The 17,972-nt window shown below is 41.0% G+C and overlaps 1 protein-coding gene across 1 annotated transcript in view; it reads right to left on the bottom strand.

The window, feature by feature from the left end:
- The window catches only part of MYO3B (myosin IIIB), a 442,582-nt gene that overhangs the window by 145,433 nt on the left and 279,177 nt on the right, over positions 1-17,972 (bottom strand). Inside the window, exons 22-24 of the mRNA XM_082395388.1 lie at positions 11,171-11,250; positions 3,895-3,972; positions 1,541-1,746 (exon numbers count right to left, since the gene is read on the bottom strand). Of these exons, the coding sequence (XP_082251514.1) occupies positions 1,541-1,746; positions 3,895-3,972; positions 11,171-11,250 (364 nt within the window). The remainder of the gene's footprint in view (positions 1-1,540; positions 1,747-3,894; positions 3,973-11,170; positions 11,251-17,972) is intronic.

The raw sequence follows: 17,972 nt of genomic DNA on the forward strand, positions 1-17,972 counted from the left end.
TACCACCACCTGATAAGCCCTGCCTTTGATTGTTTTGTCTGCATATTTCCTGCTAAGAGTTTACAAAACAGCACTCCTGAACAGGAAGATAAGAGGCGCACCTATTTGTTGAATAACATCAAGGGGGGAAACTGCTAACTCATCCATTTTGTTGTTAAGTTGCTCAAAAGGATCAAAATACCAATTAACTTGCTGGCTCAGAAATCTTTGATACCCTCAGATTTACTGACATTTTGAAACTCTTGTTCATACTTGCCTACTGGCTTTCTGATTACGAACAAAGAAGTGCCAATCTGTTTAGCATTTGACCTGTTTTCTTAAATATTTTTATGTATTCAACACTTAGTGGCTAAAAATATTTGACTAGTCACATTCATGAGCTAAAATAATCTTTTTTTGTTTGTTTATTCTACCTCCAAATTTAAGAGGGAAAAAGAGGCTCAAAGACACTTCATTTTAAAAAGCCATTTCGTTCTTATTTTTAATTTAAAAGCTCTCATTGCAAGGAACTTTTTTTTGCCCTTTTGTCTCCATGGAATTTAGTGGCATTGGGAAGACCTGATGAAGCGACCTGCCATATTAGGATCCATTCTTCCCTGAGGAAAAAATGGAAAAATGACCTTGGGCATAAGTTTCAGAATGGTGGTAAAAAGAAACAGATTTTATAATGAATATTAATTTCCCTCTCTGGATATCCTCAGACAGTAGTGTTCCTCAGAGATGGTTTTTTGTTATTCTTGTTCCTTATTTCTTCACGGAAAGTTTTGTGAAAATTCTACGTGTAATCATATGCATGTGTAAGGCATACCTATGGCAGCTGTTCAGAAAAGAGCAGCATTTCACTCTTAGGTAAAGGCAGTTTCTGGGTTTAGAAAGCTCTACAGCAATTTTTGCAATAAACATTTATTGAATGCAGTAGGCCGAGGAGATTAAAAGTGTGGCTGCTATAGCCAGACTGCCTGGGTTCAAATTTTGGCTCAACCATTTACTAGCATGGGATCTTGGTAAAATCACTTAATTTCCTTCTGTGCTTCAATTTCCTCAACTGTAAAATGGGGATAATAATAAAGCCTAGCTTACAGGGCGGTTGTATGGATCAAAGGAGATTATACATTTGGGACAGTTTAGGTGCCATGTAGATGTTAGCTATCGTATTGTATCGTGCCAGATGCTGGGAGAGGGTGGATGCCAGGGTGCATTTACATCTGCCAGAATCCTGACCCATTTATGGAGGGATGCTTTTGTCATAGCAATTAAATACCTGGAGATTTCGAAACCTGAGGATATATAACAGATAAATATCTACGGATATTTTTATTTTTCAAATGTGATCAGGAGGGAGCTTAACCTGTCCTCCAGATGACTGTATAATTTAGTTGGAGCACAAGAGAAACACAACACTTAAGCAAGTAAATGCTAGCTGGTAACTAGCCAATTACATGTTTGGAGGCAAGTGGGCAGGAGGAGTGATCCCAGGGGACAGAATGGCCTTGGCAGAGCTGTGTTTAACATAATGTATTTCCCAAGATACCAGACTGACCTTTTCACAAACTCTTCGAAGAGGATACGGTGGGAATAACCCTGCTGGCGGATGCTGACCGTCTCTAGGATGCCTGTGGAGCGGAGCTGGGCCCGCACTCTGTCTCCGGTGAACTTCAGTGCCTCTCGGTCATCGTTGGGCTTGATGCAGCGTACAAAGTGGGGCTGTCCCACCACCATTTTGGAGAGCAGATCCATCAGAGAATACTACCAGGGAGAAAAACACACATGAAATGAGGTTACCACAAACATAATAGATAATTATGACACAGGTCTGCTGGGCCTCCAGGGCAGTTTGTTGGCTTGTAAACAACTCATGGAACCTTTGAGGCTACATAAGAATCCAGCAAAAAGAAATAACAACATAAGTTCTGATGAGTACTTATCACTGTCCACAGATTCAAAAGTATTCTTTAAACATCACCTGGTGCCAAGCAATACCCCATCTGGCAGAAACTCAGCCGTCTAAGAACTTGCTTAGGTTACCTCGTAACTCCATCACCAGAACTAGCTTGTCTCTGGTACGCCAAGGTGATGTTCATAAACTGTATCCATAATTTAAAATATCCAGCTTTGGCTCCCTAACTCAGAGGTTAGAGCACTGGTCTCATAAAATGTCCAGCTTTCAGGAAAGGGGTCAGTTGCTTCTTCAACCTAACAATCACCAGAAAGTCTAAGCAACTCTTACCAATGTCATTGTTAATAAGGCAGAGAAAAAACAAGAAAAATAAAGAGGGCAAAGAAAACAAGAAAATCAGAGGGGAAACAGAGATTATAATGAAGATGAACTAACATACACCGAGTGTCTGGCATGGGGCTCTCGCAGAGAGAGCGCACCTGGAAAGGCTGAGTGGTGCTCGCTGCTCCTCTTTTGGACATGCCTTCAGGGGCAATTACAAGCCACACGTAACATCAGTCCCATTATTGCATAATCCTACCTCCTACTAATCCAATACATGGTTACCTAGCTTGGCAACGTGCCTTTTTTTAGCATTTGGGGACCAGTATTTTGAGGACACCCAACTGGCTGTTATGGATATATTTCTGAAAATTGTAAGCCAGAGGCTTCTTCTTCTGAAAGAGGGACTCTAGGATCTTGAGGATGACCTCACAGAGTCAATCAGAGCCTCCAAATCCCATGGGATACACACACACACGCACACACACACGCACACACACACGCTAGGAGGATATAGTCAAGCCACCAAAGGGACATGATCAGGGTAGGTCTCAGATAAGAAATAAGTGGCAATTAGAAATGTCCAACCATGAGGGACGAAGCAGGGGCTGAAAACCCACCTGTTGGAGAAGGGATCACTGCACAGATGGAGTGCTAGATCCAAAGTCCTCTAGGCCCTTACAATCCATCCCCTGAGGCCAATTCTAGTCTGCCTCTAAAGCACAGCTGGATAAGTCAGACTTCTTAGCTTTACATCTTTCTTGAACCTGCTAGCTTTTGGTGGAACCTTCTTTGCATGGTGCTGGCTCCCAGGCCCTACCCTTCAGCCTGCCTGGCAACTCCAGCTCATGATCCACTGACTTACCATTCCTGCCAAATCCCTTCCTGGGGCCAACCCCACCTTACAACCTTATTTCGTTGTCCCTGAGTTCAGCAGTTCTGTCTTTGGCTTAACAGCATGTCCATCGTGAAGCTGCCTGGACCTCAGCTCCCAGTAGTCAATGATCTAAAAGGGACTTCCAACCCCAATGCTTCATAATTTGAAGATAAACAAATCTGTTCAAATTAGTACAAAGTGACAGTGCCTTATCTTTCCTATCTAATGTGCATTTGACAGAGTCCCTCTAGAGACGACGTTTTTACTCAAAGGCGTCATTTCACCAGATGAAACATGAGGAATTGCAGTAACAGAGATGGGAAATAATTGGGCTCAGGCAAATGGGTCTTGCAATGGGTCAATTCAATCCAGGAAAAGAAAGTCGAAGCTAAGACATAGCCTCTCATGAACTTGATAAACCACTTTCTGGAATTGTATTAACTACTTTACTTCTCAGTAAATATGCTGGAAAAGTGGCTGACTCCAGTAGTTTTAAGGCCAAGAAGCAGCTGAAATGCTAACAGGATCAGGACATTCAATGGACAGGGCTATGTGCCAGTGGCAGAGAGGGCCTCTGTAGACACGTGAGGGCTCATCTGGTCTTTCTGAGATCAGAGAACACTGTACTCAGAGGGGGCACCCCATTGTAATTTTCCTCTCCTTACACCACCACCTTTCTTAACTGACTCTTGAGCTCTGCTCTTATTTCAGTGACTCTGTGGGATCTGGGCCTCTTGTGGGAAGGGTTGGCAAGTCCTTTCTGGAAACAGACAGAATAGAGATCAAGAAGACTCCATACCCGGAAGTAAGAAGCCATGGTCTGCCCCTTCATGTTGGTGGTTTCTTCCGGATGCCGTATCACCTCCAGAGTGTCCACCTGGAACACAGGCAGAGGCGAGTGGTTTGAGGATACAGACAATGTATTTTCCCCAAATCTGAAAGGTTATTTGGTCAAATATCTGAGGGGCCTTGATGTTTAGGACACAACTGTACATACCATGGGGGAGGAGTTTAAAGACATCTAAAAGAAATACAGAATTTGCACTGTCCTACTCTCTTGACAATGACCACACTCTGTGACATACTATATGGTCTCAGTACAAACCCCCATCAGTGTTATTTCTGTATTTCTCCATGCTCTAATGGGCCACTATTAAGTTCTCCAATAATGCCACACGAGACCAAATTATTTCTTAAAAGAAAACTGGGCAAAACCCATGAGGCTGGGCAATTACAAAGCCCCGGTTGCACCACAGGGCACTAGGGGAGCCCTTTCGCCTTCCGGCCATCAGACACTAACCCTGCCACACCCCTCCTGCCGCCCACAGTTACCACGTGCTCACTGCGGACCAGAGCTTGGGATACACCTGTTCCCAATCATCTGTCCCAACTACCTGGGCCGACTGGAAGGAATTTAGAATGAAAACAACTGTAGCAAACAGTTGTGGCACCCTGTGTTCCATCATTTTATCTCAACAATAAAATCCCTGCTCCCGCACACACAAAGCTATTTGGTTTGCAGAGCACATGAGCGGCGTTTCAGCACCAGCCTCCTCTGTGGCAGCCTCCCATCTGCTCGGAACAGGTGGCAAGGGTATGAAGCACAGACATTTGAACTGCAAGATGCTGCTGTCAGCACGTGTGTTCCACTCAGTGGACTGCTGTCCAGGCAGCCACCTCCCCACGGGGTGAGAATGTCTGCAGCCTTGTTCAACAACAGTGAGAAGTGGGTGCTAGAAGGGACGGGGCCATGGGGAGGTGGTTGAATAATGAGGCTTACCTCGAGGGGCATTTAGGAGACTGCGTGCAAAATGGAAGAAAAGGCTTCAACTGGCTTGGATAAAGAAAACAGGTCTGTTTAAGAAGGGGAATAAATGTGGAGCTAAGTTTTCAAAAACTAGAAAAGCAACCTAAATAGTGAGCAGGAATATAAGGGTAACTCTGAGAGAAGTGATGTCAGGGGTCGGGGGGCGGGGGGCGGTGCGCGGGGCAGCTTGCATTCTCTAGGCTGCAGATTGGATCTGTTCCCAAAGCCATCATTTCATCTGGATGCAGCTGAAGCAATGGTACAACTGCCTGTAGGTCTGACTTTTTAATTTTTTTAATGAGAAAGGAGGAAATGAAAGCTCTGTGTTGAGAAGGAAGGCTGGTCTCATAGAGAAAAGAGAAAAACACAAACACAACCACCCCACCTGCAGAGGTCCTATGGCATTATCTGTAGGGACCACATGGAAGGTTTCTTCCCCATCTCACCCCCACTTGGAGGACAGAGCTCAGCACTGGTGAGGTTTGGGGAAAGCTAGTTAGGACTGAAGAAAGAAAGATCTTGGCTAGGGTCTGCCTTCGGCCAAATTGTAAATTCTGAGAGTTTTCCTAAACATTCTTTCTCCCCACCTGACCTTCATGTGCACACAACTTTTGGGAATTTCCCACTATTTCTTTTATTCAGAGATCCTCCCTGAAGAACCACAGCTTGCTTTGAACCCTGCTTTTCCTCCTTCCTTTCCCTCCCTTTTCATTCAAATTAGCCAGCGAGTGCCAGCCTCTCAAGCTCTAATTCACTGTGAAAGGGCAGCTGAAAAGCTCATCCATATTTCTCTTACTAGTAGCATTTACCTGTTACCCTTCCTCAGAACATACAGTGGACCCTTGGCATTTGAGAATTTAACAGTTTAGTGATCAGAAAAATCTTTGATGTATATTAATTCTGCTAAGACATAATTTAAAAAGTGTGATATGTATTGTTTTCAAGATCAGTACCCATCCCCTGCAGCAAATTGGAAAAATACAGAACGAAGCACCAATTTGCAATCCAAGTTATAGGGCTGGTGGGCTCCTGTAGCCACCCAGCACGACGTTAGTTCCGTCCTTATACTCACATACAGAGTAACTCTTGTAAAGTAAGTAAAAACCTATTCTGTGTTATATATAACTTGAAAATGTTAATGCTTGTCTACAGTTCATCACCTACATATTTAGTACTATATTTTAAAGAATAAATAATATACTATTGGGGTACCTTCTAATTTAAGAATTTGGAAAGGTCTTGGGTTGGTCAAGGGTCTCTTGCATATTTGCATAGTCATGAAGCTCTCCTGTGCACGGAGTAGATCTAAAAGAGGGAATTTCACTTCGGACAAGGGACATACCAGAAGTTGCCTCTCTTTTCCTATCAAAGTAGGAGACCTCTGTCTGCACTGGGCCTGCCATGAACTCCACAGAATTCAAAAAAACTCGAAAAAAAAAAAAAAAAGGGGATGAGAAGGTTGTTGTCTAACCTAAGAGCTTGTCTTTCTGAACTAATTTAGTTAATGGTAGCCTCATTTAATTAAAAAAAAAAAAGTCTCTTAGAAACAATCCAGAAAGTAGGTTCTATTGAGGTCATCATCTAACAAATAGTTCTTTCCAAAGGTGGGGATCTCACAACAAAAAACCAGCCCTCTCCATAGCATCTTATAAGTTTTTACCTCAGATAGGAGGAAAAGAGACAGGAAAGGCTTCCTAGGCTCAGGGGGTATGTGCTACAGGGCACAGGGTTTGGAACTGGACACACCTGCTTCAAATTCTGGCTCCTCCGCTTAATAGCTGTATGGACTTGGACTTGTTAGTTAACTTCCCAAAGTCTGTGTTATTTAAAAACCACTGCCTTGCATACACACAAGAGGCCAGTCAGTTCCCCTTCCTTCATTACCGTGTTTGATTCAGTCTTAGCTTAGTGATCAGTACTAAGGATGCAGGGTTTTGTTCCATGGAATAAGGTGAGTACTAGCTCCCATGCAACACAGCAAGGACATCTTTTTATTTATTGGCAGAGAAAATATTTCCAATGAAAACAATTTCAAAATGATCAGTAGAACTGATATTTTGGATAAAAACATTGTCTTTCTAACCCAGTATACCCTTCTTCTACACCACCAATTGCTACAACAGTGTAAGCCAACTGGAGCTAAGCAAGCTTGTTGTTTGCCCACGTGACAAATGTCCTACCCCATTCCTTGTGAGTGGTGCTGGTTAGCCTTCAAAGTAGTCATGAGTAAGCTTTACAAATTGTGGTACAGACCCCAAGCCCACAGGAAATGAGCAAGCTTCTGTATACATATGGACTACACACATGGAATTTTAGATGGTTATCAAAATGTGAGTAATAAAACATTTACTGTTTCCGATGTGAAATCACTATGCTAAACACTTTGCCTACACTATGTCAATGAATTCTCAAAAGGACCCTATGAGGTAAACACTATTTTCACTCCTATTCTACATATAAAGAAGTTAAGGCTCAAAGATTTTAGGTAAATTTCCCAGAGTCCTGCAGCTAGTAACTGGCCATGCCTAGATCTGAACCCAGTTCTGATTCCAAAACCTACTCCTTAAACATTACATACTGCCTTTCTATGTGGTTTGTTACAACTTATAGAATCGGTCTGAAAACATGGTATTATTAAAAAGATTTGCCTCATCTGTCAACTAAATTTACTTTAGGGTAAAGACACAGACTCCAAAAAGTCTCACAAACCATCTAGATCTCAGCAATAAATGAAAAACTGAAGGATTTCTTTTCCCCCTTGGTCTCCGTAAGTACCTACTATCTGCATCCCAAAACCTCAGAAGTATTTATATTTAGGTTCTTGACAAGGCCTTTGGTCAAGAACTCTTACTGCTATCAAGTGATCCATCCCTCTCTCAAGGAAACAGTCCCTATGGCATCACTCCCCTCAAAAGTCTCCACAGCACTGAATGAGGAAGCAAGGCTGGCCTCGACACCGGCCCAGTGTGAGGGTGCTGAATGTGGTGGAGGTCAGCTTTCTGCAAGGCCACCTCTGCTATTTCATCTTGGAGAAGGCAGAGAGGAACTGATGGAGTTTTTTTATTGCTGTTGTTACCCTTCATATTTTCTGATGCCTTAATTAGAACTTTCAGCTCATATTCTTTCCTAGGGACAATAAATCTCTAGTCATTTTCATCTCACCTATATTTATTATAGTGATGTAAATATACTCCACACACTCGAGGGCACACTTCCCATGTAGGCAGGGCAGGGAGGGAGATAACAACGTGCTGATACCGAATGTGGAAGGCAGGGGGACAGGTCCTGGCAGAGTCCAGCAGTCAAAAAATCAAATTGAGGAAAGGAGGGGAATATGAGTTGATAGAGAATATTACACAGGAGTCTTTCATCTTTTTGAAAGGAACGTGTCACGATCCTTTTTAGAATCTGGTGGAAGCCAAAGACTGCAAAAAAAACACATATACAGTTGATCCTCATTATTTGTGGATGCTGTATTTGTAAATTTGCCTACTTGCTGAAATGTATTTGTAATCTCCAAATCAATCAGTGCTCACATGCTTTCACGGTCATTTGCAGACATGTAGAGCAGTGGAAACTTTGACACCTGATGTGCATGCTTCCAGCTGAGGTTGAACAAGGTGACACTCTGTCTTCTTGTTCCAGCTCTCATGCTGTAAACAAGTGTCCTTTTCAAGGTCTACTTCAGTGCCACGATTTTTGTGCCGCATTTTTGTGCTTTTGGCTGGTGATTTTATTGTTTAAAATAGCGCCTGGGGCTTCCCCGGTGGCGCAGCAGTTAAGAATCTGCCTGCCAACGCAGGGGACATGGGTTCGAGCCCTGGCCCGGGAAGATCCCACATGCTGCGGAGCAACTAAGCCCGTGTGCCACAACTACTGAGCCTGCGCTCTAGAGCTCGCGTGCCACAACTACTGAGCCTGCGTGCCACAACTACTGAAGCCCATGTGCCTAGAGCCCCTGCTCCACAACAAGAGAAGCCACCGCAATGAGAAGCCCGTGCACTGCAACGAAGAGTAGCCCCCGCTCACCACAAGCAGAGAAAGCCCATGCACAGCAACAAAGACCCAAAGCAGCCAAAAATAAAAATAAAAAATAAATTTATAATAAATAAATAAATAAATAAAAATAAAATAGCCCCTAATCATAGTGCTGAAGTGCTGTCTAGTGTTCCTAAGTGTAAGGAGGCTGTCATGTGCCTGTTGGAGAACATTTGTGTGTTAGATTCGCTTTGTTCAAGGCATGAGTTATAGTGCCGTTGGCCTTGAGTTCAATGATACAAATACTGTACTTGAAATATTGTTTTATACAAAGCAATACTACATATAATTAATTATTTATAAGAAGTATCTAGTTGACCTGAGCAACACAGGTTTGAACCGCATGGATGTACTTACACACATATACTTTTCAATGGTAAATACAGTACTACTACACGATCCATAGTTGGTTGAATCTGCATCTGTGGAACCGTGGATACAGACAGCCCTCTATAAAGTTATATGTGGATTTTCAACTGTGTGGAGAGTTGGTGCCCCGACCCCCATGTTGTTCAAGGGTCAATTGTATTAAATAAAGTGTCTTTAAATAGAAACACACATAATACAAGATTATGTATTAATCAGTTGACAAAAGTGTTGTAACCAGAGGCTTGCAGGAACCTAACCGTGTATTTCCTCTGGGAGCAATGCTCAGGATTTGCTGATTCAGTGTTCACAGTAACTTTACAGAACATAAGTCTTGTGAATAATGAGAATCAACTGTATTTAACACAAACAACATTTTACATGTAATATCAAGAGGCTCTCATAACCACTGAAACTTCTCTGTAAATCTCATTGAGGGGCCCATATAACTCATGTTAAATAGCCCTAACATCTTGCCACAAATTCACAAGGTTGAAAAGCAGAATATTCCACAAGATTGTATTAACAATGTGGGTGTAAAATTATTGTTACCAAAGATGATCTGAATCCCTTTTTATGTGCAGGTCTTTTATTCCCAGAGGGAGTAAGTATAGATATGTACATCTCTATCAATTTGGGGGTAATAGTCAATGGTATTATGTGCAGCAGTATTGATCATTCTTTATTAAATGAATTATTTAATATGCAATATAAACAGAAAGGTAAGAAAATTCAGAGATGTGACCTGTTTATTACTCCATCACCTTTAAGATTATTGTTTCTTGGTGTTAGTATTAGTATATACAATGAACATTAACCAGCCAGTCCTTGAGATTTGTGCTAAGCATTATCAGGAAGGATGGAAGAGATAAAAATATTTTACAGCGGGATATTTAGGAACCCTTCTAACACCCCTTTTGCATGGACAAGTGCACCGCTCATTTTTCAGAGAGCAAAGCAGAGAAATAGGAAAGGGTTTAGTTTCTTTCCTCCCTGCTGACTCCTTTTGTTATCCTCCTCTGTAGGATGGTGATGGCTTCAAGGAAAAGTGCTTTATCTCTTCCTAGATGGACTTTATTTTCAAGTGTCAACAATTTTCAAGTGTCATTGTTCTGTATCTTAAGTGATATTTCTGAAAATCAGGTGAAGGGGTCTAGATATGCCACAGTGGCATAAGGATTATTTTGAACTGAAGACATGTAAGAATCAACAGTTGCAAGAAGAAGCTTTTTGGAACTCCCCTTATCTGCCTAAAAGCAGAGCCTCCCAAAAGAATTCAACTGCCTCAAATCCCCTCTGAGAGGGGAGCTTTGCAATCAGAGAAGACTGACTCCTATCACCAGAGATGAGAAGTGAGCACTGGGATAAGAAATTGCCTAAATAGACATTGTCATAAAACTGTTATACCTCCCATCTATTCTCCTAAAGGACCATTTATTTCGCCCAAAAGTCATTTGTTGTCCCAGAAATGTCCTTCTTCCTCTCTTCATCTCCTATTAAGATGGTATATAAGCCCCAAAATCTAACTGGCCCTTTGAGTCGCTTATTTGGTGAACTACTGTATGTATATGATTAAAGCATTGTTTTTTCTCTTGCTAATATGTCAGTTTAATTCACATTCCCCCAAATACTGAACTTAAAAGGGTAGAGGAAAAGTTTTTTTTCCCTGACACAGGATTGCAAAGGATTCCATGGTGTTGTTTCAAATTTCCTAACCCCTGATTCCTAAATCCCTTCAATCTCTCTTCCAGACTGCCCAGGTAGTGGGCTAGATAAAGGAAACTAATGTTGTCCACCTAGGATAATCCCTAGGGTGGGAACATCTTGTCGTCCACAGTATTTTGAGTACAAACATACTACTTACCTTGGGTCTCCCGGCACTGAAATGCGGAGGCAAAGATCTTGAGGCTGCTGTTATCCTGGCTCTTGTCTGGGCCAAGTTACCTGAGCAAAAAAGACAAAGAAGTTAAGGCAAAGGAAAAGTGAAACAATAGTATGATGAGTAATTTTTCTCTTTGTGCCTTTGTATTTTTCAGAATGTTCTAAATGATCTGCTCTGAATTTGAAAAATTTGGAAAAATTTGAAATTTCAATGATATAAATTGGAAATAAATTATAATAATTATAAGTTATAAATAATTTGTAATATAATTTGAATATATATTAGTTTAATAAGCAAATAAGAAAGGACAAAAGGTCTCAAATTCACTTAAACTAGGAATAGAAGGAAATTACTACAACATAAAAGGGCCATATATGAAAAGCCCACAAATCATGTACTCAACAGTGAAAAACTGAAAGTTTTTCTCTAAGATTAGGAACAAGGCAAGAATGTCCACTCTCACCACTTCTACTCAACACAGTACTGGCAGTCCTAGCTAGATCAGTTAGGCGAGAAATAGAAATAAAAGCATCCAAATTGTAAAGGAAGAGTAAAATTATCTCTGTTCATAGGTGACATTACCTTATATGTAGAAAACCCTAAAGATCACACACACACACACACACACACACACACACACACACACACACACACATACCCCTAACAGAACTAACAAATGAATTCAACAAAGTTGTAGGATATAAAATCAACAGATAAAAGAATCAGTTGCATTTCTATATACTAACAATGAAAATCTGAAAAGGAAGTTAAGAAAACAATTCCATTTACAATAGCATCAAAAAGAATAAAATACTAGGAAGTAAACTTAACCAAGGAGGCGAAAACTTGTATACTGAAAACTATAAAACATTCCTGAAAGAAACTAAAGAAGACAAAAGTAAAAGGAAAGCAATTCCATTGTGGGGGAGGAAAAAAATCCTTTTCCTCTACTCATCTTAGGTTCACTGGCTGAGGCCCTAAAAATTAGACTGCCAGAAGACAGAGTAACAAGAGAAAAACAATCAGAAGTTTATTAACGCATGTATCACACATATACACAGGAGTATTTAGTGATGAGTAACTCAAAGGGGTGGTTAGAACTTGGGCTTACATAACATCTTAACAAAAGAACAATAATTTATAAAGAAGTGACAACACAAAGGAAAAGAACTTTGAGTTTCTAGGGGTGGGAAATTGTGGGAAGGTAAATATATTGGGAAGCTAATGGAAGATAAGGGCTAATTCGTTATATAGATTCTTCTGGTGCTGTCTTTGAGTTGATAAGCGTCTAGAGTTGTCTCTGGTGATTAATTTATGTGCTTTCTGGTAGAGAGGAGAGGGGGCATATTTTTACAAATGTATGCCCTTCTTTTGGGCAAATAGGGGGAAGGGAGAGAGGCTTTTCTTGTATCTGCTTCTTCTCAGTTGCCTTCAGCTTAAAATAATTTTAATGCCAAAGTGGCATATTTTGGGGTGGCATATTCTGTTACCCTTCACTGTGTTCATTGATTAGAAGACTTAATATTGTTAGAATGTCCATGCTACCCAAAGAGATCTACAGATTCAGTGCAATTCCCATCAAAATCTCAATGGCATTTCTGGAGAAATAGAAAAAACAATCCTAAAATTCATATAGAACCACAAAGGACTCCAAGACAATCTTGAGAAGGAAAGCAGAAGCTGAAGACCTTACATTTCCTGATTTCAAAATATATTATAGGGGCTTCCCTAGTGGCGCAGTGGTTGAGAATCTGCCTGCCAATGCAGGGAACACGGGTTCAAGCCCTGGTCTGGGAAGATCCCACATGCTGCGGAGCAACTGAGCCCGTGAGCCACAACTACTGAGCCTGCGCGTCTGGAGCCTGTGCTCCGCAGCAAGAGAGGCCGCGATAGTGAGAGGCCCACGCACCGCGATGAAGAGTGGCCCCCGCTTGCCGCAACTGCAGAAAGCCCTCGCACAGAAATGAAGACCCAACACAGCCAAAAATAAAATAAATAAATAAATAATTAATTAATAAAAAAAAATATATATATATTATAAAGCTATAGTAATCAAAACAATATGGCAAAACAGTACTGACCTGAAGATAAACATACAGACCAATGGAACAGAATAGAGAGCCCAGAAATAGACCCATGCACATATGGTCAAATAATCTTTGACATGGGTGCCAAGATTACACAATGGGGAAAGGATTATCTCTTCAAAAAATGGTGTTGGGAATACGGGACATCTACATTCCAAAGAATGAAACTGAAACCCTATCTTACATCATACTGGAAAATCAACTCATACTGGATTAAAGACTTAAATGTAAGACCAGAAACTATAAAACTCCTAGAAAAAAAACATAGGGGGAAATCTTCCTAACACTGGTCTTGACAATTATTTCTCGGATAGGACACCAAAAGCACAGGCAACAAAAGCAAAAACAGACAATTGGGACTGTATCAAACTAAAAGTTTCTGCAAAGCAAAGGATACCATCAACAGGGGGGAAAAACAACCCAGAGATGGGAGAAAATATTTGCAAACCATATATTTGATAAGAGGTTAATTTCCAAAATATATAAGGAACTCCTCAACTCAACAGCAAAAAATAAAATAAAATAAGCTGATTAAAAAATGGGCAAAGAACTTGAATAGACATTTCTCCAGAGATGACATACAAATGGCCCGCAGGTATATGAAAAGATGCTCAATTTCACTAACAGTCAGGGAAATGCAAATCAAAGCCACAATGAGATATCACCTCACACTTGTTAGGGTGGCCATTATAAACGAAGAGGAGCAAAATAAGCCCCTTTGACATACTGATTACTCTAAGCTGGTTATTTTTTTAAAAATGCAGACACACGTGAAGCTCTGAAAACTGAGCAGAAATCACCCTTTTGTAAGAAAAATTTACAAGGGGAATCTCCATATGTAAAGGTGTCTCCCTCTCTGTACCAGAAAGAGATGACTCTAAACCTCTAGAAACTCTTATCAATGGAGAAGGCACCAACTTAAATTTGCATAACAACCTTACCCTTGTTTACTGTGCTTTTCCTAGTCAACTCCCATAACCAGCCTCCCCACTCCCCAACATCTTTTATCGTTAGCTAGATATAATGTTTAAGTTGGTGGCTTGGGCCATTTCAGGGAGTTTAGTCAGTTTTCCCTGGATATCTCCCATGTATACAGGAGGTATACATGTTATTAAATTTCTGTTTGTTTTTCTCCCATTAAATCTGTCTTTTTATTACAGGGGTGTCTCAGCTAAGAACCTAGAAGTGTAGAGGGAAAATTATTTTCCCTCCCCCACATAAAAAACACCACCACCAGCAACAAAAAATAACAAGTGTTGGTGAGGATGTGGAGAAACTGGAACCCTTGTGCACTGTTGGTGGGAATATAAAATGGTACAGCTGCTACGGAAAATAGTATGGAGGTTCTTCAAAAAATTAAAACTAGAACTGCCATATGATCCAGTGACCCCACCTCTGGGTACTTATCCAAAAGAACTGAAAACAGAATCTTGAAGAGATATTTGCATTCCCATGTTCACTGCAGCATTATTCACAATAGCCAAGCAGTGGAAACAGCTAAATATTCATCAAAGGGTGAATGGATAGAGAAAACGTGGCATGTACATATAATGGAATATTTATTCAGCCTTTAAAAAAGAAGGAAATCATGCCATTTGGGGCAACACGGATGAACCAGGAGGACATTATGCAAAGTGAAATAAGCCAGTCACAGAAGGACAAATACTGTTAGATTCTTCTTATATGAGGTACCAAAAGCAGTCAAACTCATAAAAGCAAGGAGGAGAAGGTAGTTGGCAGGGGCTGAGGGGAGAGGGAAATGGGGAGCTGTTGTTCAATGGGTACAGAGTTTCAGTCATACAAGACGAAAAATTTCTCGAGATCTGCTGTACATCAGTGTGCACACAGTAAACGGTATCATACTGTATACTTAAAAGTCTGTTAAGACGGTAGATTTCAAGTTATAAGCTTTTACCACAAAAAGTCTCCAATTAAGGCTTACCAGTCACTGAAAGAGACAAATAAGGAAGAAAAAAAGATGCTGGGAGTTTTCCTGAAAGAGAAGGTGGGCAATAGAGAACACTACCGCCAGGATTTAAGGTACAGACTGATGAGCAGATCTGTCAGTATGGGTCCCTCAGCCTGAAGGGAGGAACCTGACCACCCCCATTGAAACAGCTGATGAAGAGAGAGTTAGTTAGGCAGCGGGGACAACCTCTGAGTCATAGGGGCTGACCTTGAACAAGTTAATTAACATCTCAGAGCTTTGGTTTCTTTGTCTACAACATGAAGACAGTACTTACTACCTAATCCTCAGAGCTGTTTATGGGCATTGGATGAAATAATTCACGAAAAGCACTGTCAACACACAGCTGGTACAAGGTAAGTGCTCACTTCGTGTTACTAGCATCGATGATGATGATGATTTGCTTGAACAGTTCACATAGGTCTCAGAGAGTAGAAGGTAAGAGAAGAACAGAGAATCTCACTAATTTGCTACTGTGAACACTGGTTTGTCAAAAAATAAAGATAAGAAAAAATGATAAGGCAACTCCATTTTGAACCTCCGTGTCTTGGCCACTTTAATTCCTACCACATTTTGCCTCTGAAGGGTCTGAATGGCCTGCTCAGACTCCCATCTCCCTTCCTCACCACCCACCCTTCATCTCCTCTCTCATCCCTAACCTCCCAAACCAAGAGATCTGTTTGCATTTTTACCTAAAATGTCATTTGATCCTGTAGCAAAATAAAAAGTTGTCGATGAAAGGAAATGCTGCAATTTGTGCATTTGCAAGACACTCAAGATTTCAAAGTTTTTAGCAAGTCTAGCACAAAGATGTCCAAATGTTTTCTCTGGCGATATCTTCAGAGGCTAAACTGTGATTAATAGCCCAGAAAGAACCCTTTGAAGCAGGATTGGTGACATCAAAGTCGTAATCCAGGGGTGGCAGGAGCTTTATAATGAGTGGGAAGCATTTTAACACATTTCAAAGGATTTACAGCATGAATAAACAATAGACCTCGGCAGATGTGCCACACACACCTTTCAGAAACATTACCTATAAGAAGTTTCCATTTTAATTTAAATGTAAATACAGTGTTCGCACTTCTTTCAAATGTTAAGCATCCTCGTTGCTTCACCCCCCAGACAGCCTCTTTGGCTAAGGATGCCTCATTGCCCCAGAGCACCCTCCTGTGACTGCCTGACATGTGCTGGGGAGCAAAAACGGAAGTCAGAGGCTTTGGATGGAATTTATATCCTACGTGGGAACTGGGTTAGGAAAGACTCTAAAAAGGAGCTTGCAATGATCCCACATAATTTCCCTGCTTCCAACTTAAAGGGAAAGAGACAAGTGGTCTGAAGACAGAGCTGAAACTTTTAAAAGATGGCAATTTCCTGCCTGCTTCAGAGGATTTTCAGCTCTTGGAAAGCACCCAGCACCCATGATTTCAGTTGCCTCTTAAGAATTGCCCAAGATGATGGGTTGCTGTTTTAAATAATCATGCTTGGAACTTGACTTCCCTCTGCTGCCCCCTCTGGGATTAAAAGATTGGTTGCAGGGTTCTGGTGGTAACTGCTGGTGGGCATTTGATTGGGAAATTTTCTGTAACACAAGAAACAGGCTAATAAACGACTGCAAAGCAACTCTGAAAAGTAAAAGGCTTGTGTCAAATGCTACTCAAAAGGAGCTGCAAAGAAAACATCCAGTGCTTCAGAGATTCTGTTACCAGATTTTCTGAGGAGACCTGAGAACTAGAATGTTGTACCCTACAGTAAGCTTGGATACTGAACACCAAAATCACACCTTCCTGTCTACATGAGAATGACCTTATGTTATTCCAGTCTCCATTAGCATGAATTTCTTCTTCCAGGAGTCTCCTGTCGAGACTGTTCATGGTTTGACTGTTCATTACAAGAACTGCCCAAAAGACCCAAGACCCATTAACTCTTTAATGGAAAATGTCCAAAGACGGTTTAAGCCCTATGATTCTATGAATCCCTTGTTTTAAAAGCCTCACCTTGTTGTTTCCGCCAATCATGGACTGGTTGTATTGTGTGTGATCTTTACACAATCCTAATCATGCCCTCTCACTTAGAAAGACCCGCCTTAAATCAAACTTGATCTCTCAACAAATTCTGACCCTGCCTTTCCTTCTCCAAGACACTACCAAAGCTTTGAGAGGTGGTGGTCTCCCTTAATGCGGTGAGCAATGAACTCCACCTTGTCTAATCAACAGGCAGTGTGAGTGATGGTTAGGGAGTCACCTTGGGACAGACCTATGATGGGGTGATACTTGCAGTGAATGAAATGCTCCAATTTCAGTTAATAACACTGTACCCAATTAAAATGCAAGGGGTTAAATTTAGTAGTTGTATAAAACATACTATAGTATTTTGTATGTTTAAAAAAAACACTTAGATACTGATCTATCCTAAATCTATATAACAAAGACTTGTTTTAGATTTGATACATTGAGGTAACTTAAAATAGTGACAAAAAATATGACACAGCTGTAGGAGGCCAAGAAAGAAAGTGTAATGTTAGATTTTGTTCTACAGTTTTCACTTTCTCTCCTGGCATTTATCTATGGCTTTGAGTGTTAATATCAATAAATGGGCAGGGGGGAGGTGGAAGAGCTCCCAGCCCACTTAACTTCCCAAGAAAAGAACATGGATAAATTTTATATATATAGAAGGGGCTGTAGTTTTGTGGAGGGAAGAAATAAGAGATCAGCCTGTCCTCCAGGCTGTTCTA

This window comes from Balaenoptera borealis, assembly GCF_965194805.1.
Source record: "Balaenoptera borealis genome assembly, chromosome: 6".
Lineage (NCBI taxonomy): Eukaryota > Metazoa > Chordata > Mammalia > Artiodactyla > Balaenopteridae > Balaenoptera > Balaenoptera borealis.